The sequence below is a fragment of the Amphimedon queenslandica genome, unplaced genomic scaffold (assembly GCF_000090795.2).
Source record: "Amphimedon queenslandica unplaced genomic scaffold, v1.1 AMPQUscaffold_13416, whole genome shotgun sequence".
NCBI lineage: Eukaryota > Metazoa > Porifera > Demospongiae > Haplosclerida > Niphatidae > Amphimedon > Amphimedon queenslandica.
The window spans coordinates 176,458-190,383 of NW_003546348.1; the positions used below are offsets into that span (position 1 = coordinate 176,458).

At 37.6% G+C, this 13,926-nt stretch overlaps 6 protein-coding genes across 8 annotated transcripts; 2 read left to right on the forward strand and 4 right to left on the reverse strand.

The window, feature by feature from the left end:
• Nucleotides 1–76: 76 nt before the first annotated feature.
• Nucleotides 77–2,212, reverse strand: LOC100640749 (zinc finger protein ubi-d4-like). 2 transcript variants are annotated; one of them, XM_019996276.1, is made up of 10 exons: nt 2,109–2,212; nt 1,949–2,061; nt 1,623–1,751; nt 1,377–1,535; nt 1,194–1,327; nt 954–1,116; nt 653–865; nt 484–596; nt 343–424; nt 77–293 (listed from the first exon to the last, which is right to left on the reverse strand). In XM_019996276.1, exons 1-10 carry the CDS (start codon nt 2,183–2,185, stop codon nt 268–270), a joined length of 1,209 nt encoding a protein of 402 aa, XP_019851835.1. In that variant the 5' UTR covers nt 2,186–2,212; the 3' UTR covers nt 77–267. The 2 variants fall into 2 exon arrangements, with proteins under 2 accessions (XP_019851835.1, XP_019851834.1); XM_019996275.1 differs by having other exon boundaries at nt 1,377–1,544.
• A 37-nt stretch (nt 2,213–2,249) lies between these two features.
• Nucleotides 2,250–4,690, forward strand: LOC100640876 (DNA repair protein RAD51 homolog B). The gene is made up of 8 exons (XM_003386486.3): nt 2,250–2,391; nt 2,440–2,695; nt 2,873–2,964; nt 3,048–3,142; nt 3,191–3,304; nt 3,908–4,037; nt 4,091–4,215; nt 4,343–4,690. Exons 1-8 carry the CDS (start codon nt 2,290–2,292, stop codon nt 4,464–4,466), a joined length of 1,038 nt encoding a protein of 345 aa, XP_003386534.1. The 5' UTR covers nt 2,250–2,289; the 3' UTR covers nt 4,467–4,690.
• Nucleotides 4,658–6,195, reverse strand: LOC100640999 (glycerol uptake facilitator protein-like). Its single transcript, XM_019996238.1, has 4 exons — nt 6,006–6,195; nt 5,885–5,954; nt 5,607–5,757; nt 4,658–5,527 (listed from the first exon to the last, which is right to left on the reverse strand). Exons 1-4 carry the CDS (start codon nt 6,094–6,096, stop codon nt 4,727–4,729), a joined length of 1,113 nt encoding a protein of 370 aa, XP_019851797.1. The 5' UTR covers nt 6,097–6,195; the 3' UTR covers nt 4,658–4,726.
• A 58-nt stretch (nt 6,196–6,253) lies between these two features.
• LOC105312704 (glycerol uptake facilitator protein-like) lies at nt 6,254–7,359 on the reverse strand. Its single transcript, XM_011405561.2, has 2 exons — nt 7,195–7,359; nt 6,254–7,057 (listed from the first exon to the last, which is right to left on the reverse strand). The coding sequence occupies exons 1-2, from the start codon at nt 7,346–7,348 to the stop codon at nt 6,333–6,335; spliced, it is 879 nt and encodes a 292-aa protein (XP_011403863.1). The 5' UTR covers nt 7,349–7,359; the 3' UTR covers nt 6,254–6,332.
• Nucleotides 7,360–7,436: 77 nt separating this feature from the next.
• Nucleotides 7,437–11,360, forward strand: LOC100641126 (E3 ubiquitin-protein ligase RFWD3-like). The gene is made up of 12 exons (XM_019996278.1): nt 7,437–7,744; nt 7,797–7,888; nt 7,935–8,073; nt 8,128–8,255; nt 8,311–8,419; nt 9,220–9,318; nt 9,669–9,835; nt 10,000–10,212; nt 10,464–10,564; nt 10,624–10,715; nt 10,899–11,066; nt 11,127–11,360. Exons 1-12 carry the CDS (start codon nt 7,463–7,465, stop codon nt 11,283–11,285), a joined length of 1,749 nt encoding a protein of 582 aa, XP_019851837.1. The 5' UTR covers nt 7,437–7,462; the 3' UTR covers nt 11,286–11,360.
• A 399-nt stretch (nt 11,361–11,759) lies between these two features.
• On the reverse strand, nt 11,760–13,920 carry LOC109581839 (transcriptional-regulating factor 1-like). Of its 2 annotated transcripts, none has more exons than XM_019996280.1 (7): nt 13,856–13,920; nt 13,603–13,793; nt 13,114–13,425; nt 12,742–12,794; nt 12,381–12,689; nt 12,243–12,305; nt 11,760–12,040 (listed from the first exon to the last, which is right to left on the reverse strand). In XM_019996280.1, the coding sequence occupies exons 1-7, from the start codon at nt 13,908–13,910 to the stop codon at nt 12,004–12,006; spliced, it is 1,020 nt and encodes a 339-aa protein (XP_019851839.1). In that variant the 5' UTR covers nt 13,911–13,920; the 3' UTR covers nt 11,760–12,003. The 2 variants fall into 2 exon arrangements, with proteins under 2 accessions (XP_019851839.1, XP_019851840.1); XM_019996281.1 differs by having other exon boundaries at nt 11,760–12,044.
• Nucleotides 13,921–13,926: the final 6 nt, after the last annotated feature.

The window sequence follows — 13,926 nt, forward strand, 5'->3', positions numbered from 1 at the left end:
CTCACCACACACTAACTGTACATCAAACCTTGCACCTCCTTTTCTCCCAACAATACTTGTCACATGTATGTATTACTTTTTATTAAACTGGATTTAAGAATTTTTCAACATCGAAAATCATAATAATCATAATAATAATAATAATAATGACAATTGGCAGAAAATGATCAGTTAATTATTAATTGATTGATTGAATGAATTGCATTATTGGAGGGACATAAATTCCATATTAATTTCAGCCGCAGCTGCTCCCAGCATAGTAACAAATTAGCACATACCACAACTCCAACTACCTACAATGCAACCAAAAATAACAGACACGCACGTGCAATTATTGCATACCTTCAGGAGCCTCTTTCATTGGTGGCTTAAGGCAGTACATGTGGTAACCTCTATCGCAATCATCACAAAACAGCAACTGATCCTACAAAAAGAAACAAATGATTTCTAAATATAGCATCAAAGTCTAAAAATAGACTTTACGTCATTGTCTGATTTTCCACAAAGGGAGCAAGACTTGCACTCTATGCACTGCCAGCGATAAGTTAGGACAACTGCAGCAAGGGATGGAGAGAACTGGAGGCAAGACGGATGTCCTGAAAAGAAGAGAAGGAAGAGATTAAATTACTAAAATAAAGATGCAAGCCGTTACCTGATCTACCGCAGTCAGCGCATGAAACCATCCGCTCAGGTTTACCGGACTTCTGATTCAGAGTATCGTCTCCAAGACAAAAGTCACAATAAGGATTGCGTTTCTTGACAGGTGGAGCTATTCCCTCCAGCCCTCCTATTCCGCCTATCTTATCAATACTGGATATGTTAACAGGGAGTGCTGCAACTAGAGGCTTCTCGGCAACAGTTGGGCCTACAGTGGGACAAGAAAAATAATGACAGTTATGATAATCACGCCAGTTAGATTATTTTAAAGTAAAGAATTACTCAGTTTCTCTTACCAGTTGTTTCTTTAGAGTGATACTGTGTCTGGTGGGCTTTCAATGATGATTGAGTCTTGTACCTGCGATTGCACCACGAGCAGGCGTAAGGTTTCTCCTTTTCAGGGTCTCTTGTCGGTCTGGAAGGAGCTGTCACGGTCGAACGCTGCTGACGAGTTGTAGTCTAGAAATTTATAAGTAGATGTAATGTTGCAATGGTAACAAGGTTGCTATAGTTGTCATTATAGCAGTATTTTTTACTTTTCTTTTCTTGCGTTGTCTTTTCTCTTCTTCCGAGTCAAAGTCGTCCTGGAATTCAGTTTCTTTGTCACTTTCCTCTTCATTTAGTTCGGAGCTAATCGGTGACTCCATTATGGCTGCCCTTGAAGCAATACCTAATATAAAAGCAAATGATTCCCTCCCTCCCTCTCTATACACTCTTACTCTCTTCACGTTTAGTATTAGAACGAGAGCTTCTCTTAGTTACAGGAGTTCCCTGTACGTTATTATTATCAGATGACATCATAGTACTTGGAGGCGGAGCTGATGCATTCACACCATTAACTGGAGCCACTGGAGGTTGACCGGTATCACTAGACGCTTCTGATGGTACTAAATATAAAATGAAAATATTGGTATCACACCCCTCCCTCCCCCCTTCTCTCTCTGCTCCTTGTTCTTATAATGAACCTTTACTGATGTGTTCCTGTGGGTGAGTGTTGGGTGGTTCAAGCCTCCATCTGTGTGGAATATAAGAGTATATCTGTCCATTAAGCTTCCCAACGTGTCGTTCGGATGTCTTACGCCATAATCTGCAATCTATGCCATAATAATAACAAAAATAATAATGATATAATAATAACAAAAATAATAATGATATAATAATAACAAAAATAATAATGATATATAATAATTATACAATAATAACGAAAATATTAATATGATAGGAAGTTGGATCATCCCAATAAGCCTAGCCACACCGACCCAAACCATACGTAGTATTTATTATGCGGTACCTTTCTGAATGACTCCAGTCTGCCCGTCAAAATAAGGAAGGCGAGAGGCTCTTTCCTTTAATAATTGTGAGTTGTAGGATGTCAGGTTGGCAAGTGCTTCTTTGTAAAACAAACTATTTGAGATTGTAAATAAAACCATTAGCATACAATAGGTCACTACCTTTCCTTCCATTGCTTGTAATTAAGCTGTAACTGCTGTGTCTCGACACCATTTTCACCAGAGCTCTCAGCCGCCATATCTATAAATGGGCGTGGCTTTATGAATGAGATATAGGCGTGGCTTGTTTATTTAACTCTTTAATAACTACATTTTCTGTGGCGGGAAGGACACTAGGACAATCATGGAGAGTTCAGCAGTTTCCTCTATAGCGGCCAGCATTAATCATCAAGAAGCTCTCACAGAAGAAGAAAACATAGGCCCGCAGCCAATAGTCAAGCTAGAGGTAGCCCAGAACAAGAGAAACAGAGATAGTTATTATTATTTATCATAGGGAAGCGGTATAAGTGCCAACGATGTAAAGAAGCTATCAGAGGCTGGCTATCATACAGTAGAATCGGTTGCATACGCTCCTAAAAAAGCTCTTTTAGTCATCAAAGGTATCAGCGAGGCCAAGGCCGACAAGATACAAAACGAAGCGGCTAAACTAGTCCCAATGGGTTTCACGACTGCGACAGAGTTTCACCGTAGACGTTCAGAAATAATACAAATCACGACCGGATCAAAAGAACTGGATACATTACTAAAAGGTAACTGCATAAATAATAGTAATTAATTGTTATAAATTAGAGCCAGTCTATTTTAATGTGTCATTAGTCTATCAGACATTAGCACTTTAGCCTTTGATCAGTGATCATTCACTAACCCAATTTCATTCTCTTCTCTCTCATTCTTTTCTCTCTCATTCTTTTCTCTCTCCTCTCAAGGTGGCATTGAAACTGGTTCTATTACTGAAATATTTGGCGAGTTCAGAACCGGAAAGACTCAGCTATGTCACATGCTAGCAGTCACTTGTCAGGTACTATATACCCTTTACCCAGTCAGTATCTACTTGCATATCTCTGATTACTAATCACTTACTATATTTAATTTCTTCATTAGTTACCTATAGACAATGGCGGTGGAGAGGGTAAGTGTCTCTATATTGACTCAGAAGGAACTTTCCGTCCAGAGAGACTCCTAGCAGTTGCCGAGAGGTTAGTACCCATCATACACTCCTCATGTCTTGGTCATGTGATGTTTAGGTATAATTTATCTGGTGCTGATGTACTGGATAATGTTGCATACGCAAGAGCTTATAACACCGACCATCAGTCTCAGCTCCTATTGCAAGCAGCTGCCATGATGTCAGAAACAAGGTACTCGTGGGGAAATTGAAGTATTTTTATTGTGCCTCAAACAGGGTTTTTCACAAAGCATGCTAAATGAGTTTAAAAGGCATGCTTCATGATAGCGTATGGACTTTAAAAATTCATTAAAAAATCCAATTTTGATTGGAATCAGTTCAGAATTTCTACGCAACATAAGTACATGTATATGCATCAGAAAAAAATTATTAAAATGGAGAATTCTCTCTTAGTCATTTTTGGCGAAATTTGGCCAAAATCCCTGTACTATAGTACAGGGACTTTGGCCCGATTTTTGAGCAACTTTAAAAATTCATAAAAAATTCAATTTTGATCGGAATCAGCTCAAACTTGCTACATAACATAAGAACATGTATATGTATCAGAAAATATTATAAAAATTGAGAATTCTCTCTTAGTCATTTTTGGCAAAATACATGTACCCTGTACTACAATACAGGGTCTTTGACCAGATTTTTTAGCATTAATGAGCAACTTTAATATTTCCTGACAAGAAGCTAAGTACTATGCCATAATCCTGTGGGAAACCTGACCCTGAATTCTTTTCTTGAGAGAGCATTATATTGCAATCTATTTATTATTTCTTCCCATCAGATATGCACTACTAGTGGTTGATAGTGCTACTGCACTTTATAGAACGGATTACTCTGGAAGAGGAGAGCTCAGCGCCCGTCAGATGCACCTGGCGCGGTTTCTGCGGACTCTATTAAGACTCTCAGACGAGGTACATTATTACTTCCTTGTGCTATTAACACTAGCTCTGCCTCATGTCTCTAGTTTGGCGTGGCTGTTGTCATTACTAATCAAGTTGTTGCTCAAGTTGATGGAGCAGCTGCAATGTTTTCGGCCGACCCAAAGAAACCGATTGGTGGAAATATAATCGCCCACGCTTCAACCACTAGGTAAGGAAAGAGTATATCATTGATTGTATTGCAATTCCAGTCACTATATCTTTTACTGTTATTATAGCTATGGCGTGCATGCAAAATACAGTACATGTTTTTATTCTCTTCTTCTTTTCCCTCTTAGACTATATTTAAGGAAAGGTCGTGGCGAAACTCGTATATGCAAGATCTATGACTCTCCCTGCCTCCCTGAGGCAGAAGCAATGTTTGCTATTAATGCTGATGGTATTGGAGATGCAAAAGATTAATTATAATAATTATTATACAATAATGAATGGTAATGCTGGTGTACACTGTCTGAGATATTGTACAATGTAATTATAATCTTATCCCTCTCACTCTCTCTTCCCACCTTGACTGTGTATGTACGTGTATGTTACCTTACCTATTATCTAAAAAATTACATGTATTATTATTATTATTATTATTATTGTCACAATTTTATGTCACAATTATTAAAAGAACAAACCAACATAATAAAATATGATAATTATTTAGTCTTGCATGTTTAATGACTCTCCTTCTTGAATCTTCTAAAACAGTAAAGGGTTAAATCACTTGCCCCTCCTCCTAATACTCCTCCGATAATCGGTCCTACAATGTACAACCAGAAACCATATCTAGGGCCAGGTATGGCTATGGTACCCCATCCTGCCAGAGCTGCAATCACGCGTGGCCCAAAGTCTCTAGCAGGATTGAGACCTGCTTGAGTTAATGGCCCATAGATACTGATGATCACTGCAACAGTTATACCAATAGCAATTGGTACTACTACTTTGGTGTTAGATATAGTACTATTGCTTGGATGAGTGAGACTGAAAATAACAAAGACAAGTATAAATGTGCCCCAGGCTTCAACCAGGAAGGCCTCAAAAACTGACATCACGCTAGAGAACTCGTTGTGGTTGTAGAGGGCCGGGTTAGGGAAGTATTCTCCAAAAACCATTCCTGATAGCTGACTCCCAGGCTCCCCCCTTGTGATGTTATGAGCTGCTTCAAATGACTGTATTGCTCCATGATAGAATGCAAATACAGTTAGACCAGCAATCAGAGAACCAAGGAACTGTGAGAGGACGTAAGGGCCTAAACGTGACCAATGAAACTGGTGGAATCGCACGACGGCAAAGGCAATAGATACAGCAGGGTTAAGATGAGCATCTGAGAAATGAGCTGATATGAATATTGATATAGACACACCAAAACCAGCTGGTAATGCAACCTGCCATAAGCCTTTCTGGGCTTCTGTATAAGGACAAAATAGACAACATGAAATAGTAAAGTGACATACTAGTCCTATATAAGCTAAAAGCTATTAGGAATCTATAGACCACTATGTTTAAGTGTATTTATAAATAATTCATACAGCCATACACCATTTTATGCTAGCCTGTAATAATAGCTGCAGCAACCACAGAGCAAATGATAAGTGTCAACAGCCAAGTCCCAAATAACTCCCCCAAACAAGAGATTAGGAGAGATGCAGCTTTCTGACGAAGAGGGTTTTTATTGAAAGAGAAATTTACATGTGGGACAGGGACACTACAAAGTGGAGAGAGATTTTCCATTATTATTATTATCATTATTATTATATCATTATCATTATTATTACTGTTGTTGTTGTTGTTATTGCATATGGAATAATAGTTGCTTGAATGGTTAAACCTACTCTATGGTCATTTCCTTTACAGTTTCTTCTTGTAGGAGGCACATACATGACTCTTCTTGTCTTTCATTTACTGCAAGAGGAGAAAGAAAGATAGATAATTATAAAGAGAATGAAGACAAACTTTTAATAGCTAGTGTGTCAATCCGATCCAAGTCATTCATCTCTCCTCGGAAAGAAGAAGGCAACTCATGCAGCTCCTGTGACATAGACATTATTTCTCTGATTTTACTAAGTCTGCAGTGAGAAGGAGTGGCTGGTTAATTAGTAATTTTAATAATTCAATTAATTAAATTTTTGTGAATGTTACCTTACCTGTTATCTTTAAAAATTACATGTGTTATTATTATTATTATTATTATTATTGTCATAATTTTATGACAAAATTATTAAAAGAACAAACCAGCATAATAAAAAATGATTATTATTTAGCGTTGCATGTTTTAAGACTCTACTTCTTGAATCTTCTAAAACAGTAAAGGGTCAAATCACTTGCTCCTCCTCCTAATACTCCTCCGATAATCGGTCCTACAATGTATAACCAGAAACCATACCTAGGGCCAGGTATGGCTATGGTGCCCCATCCTGCCAGAGCTGCAATCACTCGTGGCCCAAAGTCCCTAGCAGGATTGAGACCTGCTTGAGTCAATGGCCCATAGATACTGATGATCACTGCAACAGTTATACCAATAGCAATTGGTACTACTACTTTAGTGCTAGATATGGTACTATTGCTTGGATGAGTGAGACTGAAAATAACAAAGACAAGTATAAATGTGCCCCAGGCTTCAACCAGGAAGGCCTCAAAAACTGACGTCACGCTAGAGAACTCGTTGTGATTGTAGAGGGCCGGGTTAGGAAAGTACTCTCCAAAAACCATTCCTGATAGCTGACTCCCAGGCTCTCCTCGTGTGATGTTATGAGCTGCTTCAAATGACTGTATTGCTCCATGATAGAATATGATTACAGTTAGACCAGCAATGAGGGAACCAAGGAATTGTGAGAGGATGTAAGGACCTAAACGTAACCAATGAAACTGGCGAAATCGCACAACAGCAAAGGCAATGGATACAGCTGGGTTAAGATGAGCATCTGAGAAATGAGCTGATATGAATATTGATATAGACACACCAAAGCCAGATGGTAATGCAACCTGCCATAAGCCTACCTGAGCTTCTGTATAAGGACAAAATAGACAACATGAAATAGTAGAGTGACATATTAGTTCTATATAAGCTAAAAGCTATTAGGAATCTATAGACCACTATGTTTAAGTGTATTTATAAATAATGCATACACCATTTTATGCTAGCCTGTAATAATAGCTGCAGCAACCACAGAGCAAATGATAAGTGTTAACAACCAAGTCCCAAATAACTCCCCCAAACAAGAGATTAGGAGAGATGCAGCTTTCTGACGAAGAGGATCTAACTCATGCTCATGCAGCTCCTCTGACAACATAGACATTGTTTCTCTGAATTGCTAAGTCTGCATGCAGTGAGGCGAGAAGGAGTGGCTGGTTAATTAGTAGTTTTAATAACTATTGATCACGTGACTAGTAGAGTTTATTAACTATAAGTAATGGAGGAGGAGCAAAGAGAAACTCAAGCTGACATGCAAGAGGAGGAAAGAGAAGAAGAAGAAGAGGATGTAATTGAGATTCAAAGTGAAGAAGAAGAAGAAGAAAATATTCACCGGTCACACGATGTCCCTGTACTTCCTAATCTAGCACTAGAAGCAATTGAAAGACTCAGAGAGAACCCACCATTAGATGAAGACTCGTTATGCGATGACTTTCAACCGACCAGAAAAAAGAGAAAGCAGAATCAAAAGAAAGACATGAGCATGTCAGACGAAAACGAGGCACGCCATATTGATGGGCACGCTCCCGTTACCATAACGATGTATTTTATAGGGTCAGACTTGCTCTATATGTTTTGAGGGTTGGTCTAATTCCGGGAACCACAGGATTGCGTCGCTTAGGTGTGGACACCTTTTTGGATACATGTAATCGGGATTTTAGTATTCCTTATACTTTTTATTAATTTTTTAGATGCATAGAGAAGTGGCTAAAGGGCCAAGGAGAGAGGTGTCCCCAATGCAATGCAAAGGCAAAGAAAGGAGACATTAGAATCATTTACACAAAGTCAATATCAGCCATCGATACGACCGAGAGGGACAGAGCACTCATGGTCCGTGATGGCCAGCACTATCACTCAATAAAATGATTGCTATTAATGATTTAGGAGTTAGAGGAAGAGAAGTTGGCTAGAATAGCTGCACAAAAGTCTGAGGGACAAGCTTTGATACAATACCAGCTAGCAAAAGCAGAATGCGAGAGAGTGAAGGAGGAACTAAGAGCTTGCAAGCAACAGTAAAAACTCTCCCTTTTATGCAATTATTACTTTTATTATTTTATACAAATTTAGGTTGGAGCAGTACAGAGGTAGAGGCATTGTATCTGAGCCTGCACTCACCAATACTCCTGAAGCATGCCAGGGGATATTCCAACCATACAAAGTTATACCCATATCATCAGTAAGAGCAATAATTAATGATTAAGGACCTTTAGATGTTCTATACATTCTAACGTCCCTTGCTATTGCAGCAGATATTCCCACAAGGTTCTTGCCAGCTCATGAGTGTCCTATTTAGCTGGCTCAGTAGAGCTGAATAGGAAACTCTGATCCATGGTATTTTGCCAAAAATGGCCAGGAGAGAATTCTTCATTTTTATAATTTTTCCTGGTACATTTACATGTTTTTATGTTGTGTAGCAAGTTTGAGCTGATTCCGATCAAAATTGGATTTTTAAAGAATTTTTGAAGTTACTCCAAAATCAGGCCAAAGTTCCTGTACTTATAGTACAGGGTATTTGGCCAAATTTCACCAAAAATGACTAGGAGAAAATTCTTCATTTTAATAATGTTTTCTAATACATATACATGTTCTTATGTTGTGTAGCAAGTTTGAGCTGATTCCGATCAAAATTGGATTTTTTACGAATTTTTGAAGTTACTCCAAAATCGGGCCAAAGTTCCTGTACTATAGTACAGGATATTTGGCCAAATTTCACCAAAAATGACTAGGAGAAAATTCTCCATTTTTATAATGTTTTCTAATACATATACATGTTCTTGTGTTGTGTAGCAAGTTTGAGCTGATTCCAATCAAATTTGGATTTTTTATGATTTTTTAAAGTCACTCCGAAAGCCATGCACTATACTTTAGTGTTTATCAGCTCATGAAGTTTTCTGTTTAGCTCTCTTAGACCTTTTTTTTGTCATTGCAGTATTGCATATTAATAATAAATAATATATTTTATTTTAATTACTGTAGACTGGCGGTGCTCGTGTCCTTGGGTTACAGGATTCTAGTATGTTAGTTGTCTCAAGACCTTCGTCTAACAGTCTCTTCCCTGGGTTTGGCCTTACAAAGGTCTGAATTTGGTAGACGCATACATGTACGTGTACATGCATGTAACATGTACATGTACATGCATGTACTGTTCAGAGGAGAAGTGAAACACTATATAGCATAGGAACATGTGAAAAAATTATAAAAATAAATGAAAAATTTCTTTCTAGCCATTTTTGAATAAATACCAAGTTTTGGAGCCATTTTAAGAATTTAATTTTCATCTGGAATCAGTTCAAATTTTTTATGTAAAATAGGAACAGCCCTTTACTATAGTACATGGTTTGTGGGCCAAATTTTGAAGCAACATTATAACTTTCTCCGAGTGAATACCAAGCATAAATTATTATTTTTCATTTCCCCTTTTATAGATTAGTTTACTTGATGACATGAGAAGCAGGGAATTTGTACGCATTCATGACAAGTGCATACGTGACGTTCAGTTTAGTCCTCAAGGAGGAAACCAACTGGTACTCACGACAGGACTAGATAAAACACTCCAACTAACGAGCCTCCAGAGTAACATAGTCGTACAAAAGTAAGAGAAAAAGAGACGAAGGAAAGGAGAGAGGTTTTGTGGCATATTTTAATGAAAAAAATATTGGCTGTATTAGACAGTAATTTTTAGATACTAGTATATTAGTATATTTTAGTATATTTTAGTATATTTTAGTATATTTAGTATTTTTTCTTAATTTTTAGATATTCGTTACCAGCCCCAGGTTGGTCGTGCTGTTGGGACACAGATGAGTCCAACTATTTCATGTGTGGACTAGCCAATGGGTCTCTCTATCAGTATGACCTGAGAAGGACTGATAGTTATCTCTCTGAAATAAAGAGCACCACCTCCTCCTCATCATCTGTTCCCATCACTGCTCTTACTTATGTTCCTTTCTCTCGCTCGTCCTCGTTAAGGTACTACCAATTCTTATTCTTTTGTACGGTAATTTAAGCAAATTTAGCAAATGATCGTTAAAATACTAATGCCAATAAATTGGTAATGTTTTTATAACTATTATAGAAAAAAAGCTAAGATTAGTAGAGCCAAGAGCTTATAATATTATGTATAGCCTAACTACCAATGCTTCAAAAATATTAGATACAGTTTAAAGTGGTTTTTAAAATTTATTACATGTATTATGTTCATTAAGGCTTTCCCTCCTTAGCTGTAGTGGTATATTGGCTGGTACTTTGGATGGCGGATTATTTTGGGAGAAGCCCTCAGCCAGTGAATCTTACAAACTCCACCCCTTTAGCTATCTTTCTGGTACGTGTATATCATCTTCACCATATGCATGGTTACCATAACTCCTCCCACTCCAATAGGTAATTGTACTAGTATATCATTTGAGCCTGTCACCAGACACTGCATGGCTTCCTTTAGACCCTCAAAGCGATTGCCGGCCTCAAGACACATAGTAAGCTACTAAGAACCATTAATAACTACTATTAATAACTAATAACTATTAATAAATACTAAAAGTTGGAATAACCATAAATGATTAATACTACCGTAGTGTTCATTATCTCCGTAAAAACTAACTATATAGTGGTTTGCCTAAATAACATTTTAAATTTAATTATGTAATTATTATTCATAGGTTTGTCAATTAAAGAACACTCCATTAACTGAGCCCATCTCCTGTCAGGTAGTTCATTCGTTTAACGGAGGAACAACCAACAGGGTACTCTCCCGATCTCTTCTCTTTCAACGTCCAGGGACTGTAGGCCAACTACTGGTTGCTTATGGGAACGAATCACTTAATAAGGTAAATACGGTTAATGGAGCATTGTAAAAGATGGTATTATTTTATTTTATTTTATTTTAGACTTGTCTTTGTGATGTTGGTAGCGCTGCTGCCATTCAGAACTTATCAACTGATCGTGAGCCTTGTCTTGATATTGTATCAATTACTCATCCTAACGAGAGGGATGCACTCCTAGCACTTTTAACTGAGCATAAGCTGCACCTGTATCAATGGACTTAATAATATCTGTTCTTTGTCGTTCCTCTCACTCTCTCAATTAATTTTGTTTAAAATTATGTACTATAAAGAAATAATGCTCGGTATTATTTATTATTATTATTATTATTATTATTATTATTATTGCAAACAATTTTAATTTACTCAAAATAATAATAAACATACTCTACGCTATTATTCACACAGACTGTTGTCAAAAATTTGCTAAAATTGTTTGTACCTTGAACTTCCAAATGAGTCATCAAGAAATTATTTAGATTTATCACCAGTTACTTGATCCTATACACATAATTGAACAAAAGTCTTAAGGTCCTTAACAGGAACCGTAAGTAGTATATAACAATGATTTCACTTAGGAGAGTGTATTTTGGCAATTAAGCTGTTTGCATAGCCTAAACCAAACTGGCCTCTATCACTCATTGTGGCTAATTATGTTAAAAATAATAATGATTGCCAAGTGTAAACGTTGTGCTACTATTAATGTAATTATCAAAGTATTAAACCTTAAAATCAAGTGAAAAGTGAATGTGCTATATATATATGTTACAACAACAGTTAATGATGTTTAATGATAAGGTGTGTTACTGAGTTCTCTCTGTGTGTGAGTGCATGTGTGTGTCTCTGTCTCTTTTATCTAAAATACGCTATATTAATAAGTATATTATTTATTTATTTTGTTTATTTCTAAAGAGGTCTCTGTGATTTGTAGCAATAATTGATTTCAGGAAAAATCTGCAGCTTTGGAAGAGGGACGGTTACTGACTAGGAGAAAGGGCAGGGAAGAAGAGAGAGGAGAGAGAGAGAGGGAGAGAAAGAGAGAGAGAGAGAGAGAGAGAGAGAGAGAGAGAGAGAGAGAGAGAGAGAGAGAGAGAGAGAGAGAGAGAGAGAGAGAGAGAGAGGGAGAGAGAGAGAGAGAGAGAAGTAAAGTATGAAATATCTACTATCAAATACATCACATACACTTGCTGCTTGATAATATGGGACTTCATGTGAGCAGAGCGACTTTTAACTTTATGAAATACCCTACGCAAAACGCACAAAAAATAATTCCAATTTTGATAATTATTCAAAAAATAATCACAAGGAGTTCTCTCTTACCGTCCACAACGATTGCAAGGATAGAATCCTTCCTTATCTGCAGGGCTAGCACTGCAGGCCTTCTTGCTCTTGACCAGAGAAGATCGCCCGTGACCAGGAGACGGCTTAGGGCTAGGGGTAAGGTTGCCCAGTGGATGGACAGGGCTGCGTGGCTGTGACAGCTCCATAACCATTGTCTTAGCAACCTCGAGCTGATGCTTGCGGAGGAGTTCTTCCTCTTTCTTTGTCATGGGGTCCCGAGCATCAGATAGAGCCAGTGGGGGACTCTCCTCTCTCATTGTCTCAACGTCAAACTTCTTTGGATACCAACTACATAAAACAAAAATGTATAATTATTTTAAATACGCCATAATATTATTACCTTCCGCCATGGATTCTTATGTGACCATTGAGTGCAAAAATAGATGAATACACCTAAAAATTATCGTCATCACCAATCATGTTTATTGTTGTTCATTGAAAAGTACATATACATGTAAATTTCTTTTGAAGATCAAGTGTACCAAATACTTGGATAATCAATGTGAATTACACAATCTGTTATCATCATTATGTATGCTACACTGTGCTTCTAGGAATTTGTATAATAATATCAAACTCAGACTATCATTCATGTTTTGTTAGCATTTCCAGCTAATCGCTTAGCAAGCAATCAAAAAACAAACAAGCCAATTTTTTCTCAAACAAACACATTAATTACATACCAGACACATACCAAACACTGCCCACTCACCTGATTACATCCTGGATACTTGCAGCGGTGCTCCTGGTTACCAGAAGGTCCAATGATCGACTGCCCACTGCTCATGGAGTGACTGCTGAAACTACGAGACTCAGTCAGGTACCGGCCCAATTTAGGACCACCTCCCCTTGAAAGACCTTTCTCGCTGCTTTTTGAGGACCAGACTGAGGATTTTGAGGAAGAGAGGTTTCCGTTAATGTGAGCGGAGTCATCTAGCGGCTGCTGGTCGGCATCGTTTGAATCAGACGAGTGTGAGCCGGTCGATGAGGGACAGAACAATCCTTCCTCTTCCTCTGACAATAACTAATGGAGGAAATAATTAAAAAAAAAAATAATAATAATAATAAATAAACAAAGTGATGATTAAAAAAAGCCTTAAAAAATCATTAATATTAGTTAAAAAACGAACAAAAAACTAGCAAATAAAATAATAAAATTTGACAAACTTATAAAAAATTAAGTAACATTAAACCTGCTCACCTCTTCACTAACGTGACGGTTCCTTCCCCTGTACTCATCAGGGCAATACTTTTTCCAGGAATAATAATACTCTATAATCTCTGGCAATGATTTCGTCTCTACAGAACTCTGAACCATGTTGAACTGTTTACGGTGAACGCGCCAAGCACGACGGAACTGCTGTCTTTCTTTTGGAGTCCAATATTTGGAGCCTGAGGGAACAGAGAGAGAGACATTTACTCAATAAAGAGGAAAGCTAAATGTAGCATCTAACCTGTGTAGTTGTAGTCGGCTAGCTCGTGATCTGGATTCAGCAATGATTTGCCCATTACAAGTAAGCGAACA

Coding starts and splice junctions, on each gene's coding strand:
- LOC100640999 (XM_019996238.1), bottom strand. CDS start 6,096: ATGTCTATGTCACAGGAGCTGCATGAGTTGCCTTCTTCTTTCCGAGGA. Junction 5,758..5,884: donor GTAAAGGAAATGACCATAGA/GTAGGTTTAACC, acceptor TCCACTTTGTAG/TGTCCCTGTCCCACATGTAA. Junction 5,528..5,606: donor TTGCTGCAGCTATTATTACA/GGCTAGCATAAA, acceptor GATTCCTAATAG/CTTTTAGCTTATATAGGACT.
- LOC100640749 (XM_019996275.1), bottom strand. CDS start 2,185: ATGGCGGCTGAGAGCTCTGGTGAAAATGGTGTCGAGACACAGCAGTTA. Junction 1,117..1,193: donor GACAACGCAAGAAAAGAAAA/GTAAAAAATACT, acceptor ATAAATTTCTAG/ACTACAACTCGTCAGCAGCG. Junction 425..483: donor GTGGAAAATCAGACAATGAC/GTAAAGTCTATT, acceptor TTCTTTTTGTAG/GATCAGTTGCTGTTTTGTGA.
- LOC105312704 (XM_011405561.2), bottom strand. CDS start 7,348: ATGTCTATGTTGTCAGAGGAGCTGCATGAGCATGAGTTAGATCCTCTT. Junction 7,058..7,194: donor TGCTGCAGCTATTATTACAG/GCTAGCATAAAA, acceptor GTCCTTATACAG/AAGCTCAGGTAGGCTTATGG.
- LOC100640876 (XM_003386486.3), top strand. CDS start 2,290: ATGGAGAGTTCAGCAGTTTCCTCTATAGCGGCCAGCATTAATCATCAA. Junction 2,696..2,872: donor ACTGGATACATTACTAAAAG/GTAACTGCATAA, acceptor TCTCCTCTCAAG/GTGGCATTGAAACTGGTTCT. Junction 3,305..3,907: donor GCCATGATGTCAGAAACAAG/GTACTCGTGGGG, acceptor TCTTCCCATCAG/ATATGCACTACTAGTGGTTG.
- LOC109581839 (XM_019996280.1), bottom strand. CDS start 13,910: ATGGGCAAATCATTGCTGAATCCAGATCACGAGCTAGCCGACTACAAC. Junction 13,794..13,855: donor AGCCGACTACAACTACACAG/GTTAGATGCTAC, acceptor CTGTTCCCTCAG/GCTCCAAATATTGGACTCCA. Junction 12,041..12,242: donor CATATTATCAAGCAGCAAGT/GTATGTGATGTA, acceptor TCTCCTAGTCAG/TAACCGTCCCTCTTCCAAAG.
- LOC100641126 (XM_019996278.1), top strand. CDS start 7,463: ATGGAGGAGGAGCAAAGAGAAACTCAAGCTGACATGCAAGAGGAGGAA. Junction 7,745..7,796: donor GCATGTCAGACGAAAACGAG/GCACGCCATATT, acceptor TGTATTTTATAG/GGTCAGACTTGCTCTATATG. Junction 9,836..9,999: donor AGTAACATAGTCGTACAAAA/GTAAGAGAAAAA, acceptor CTTAATTTTTAG/ATATTCGTTACCAGCCCCAG.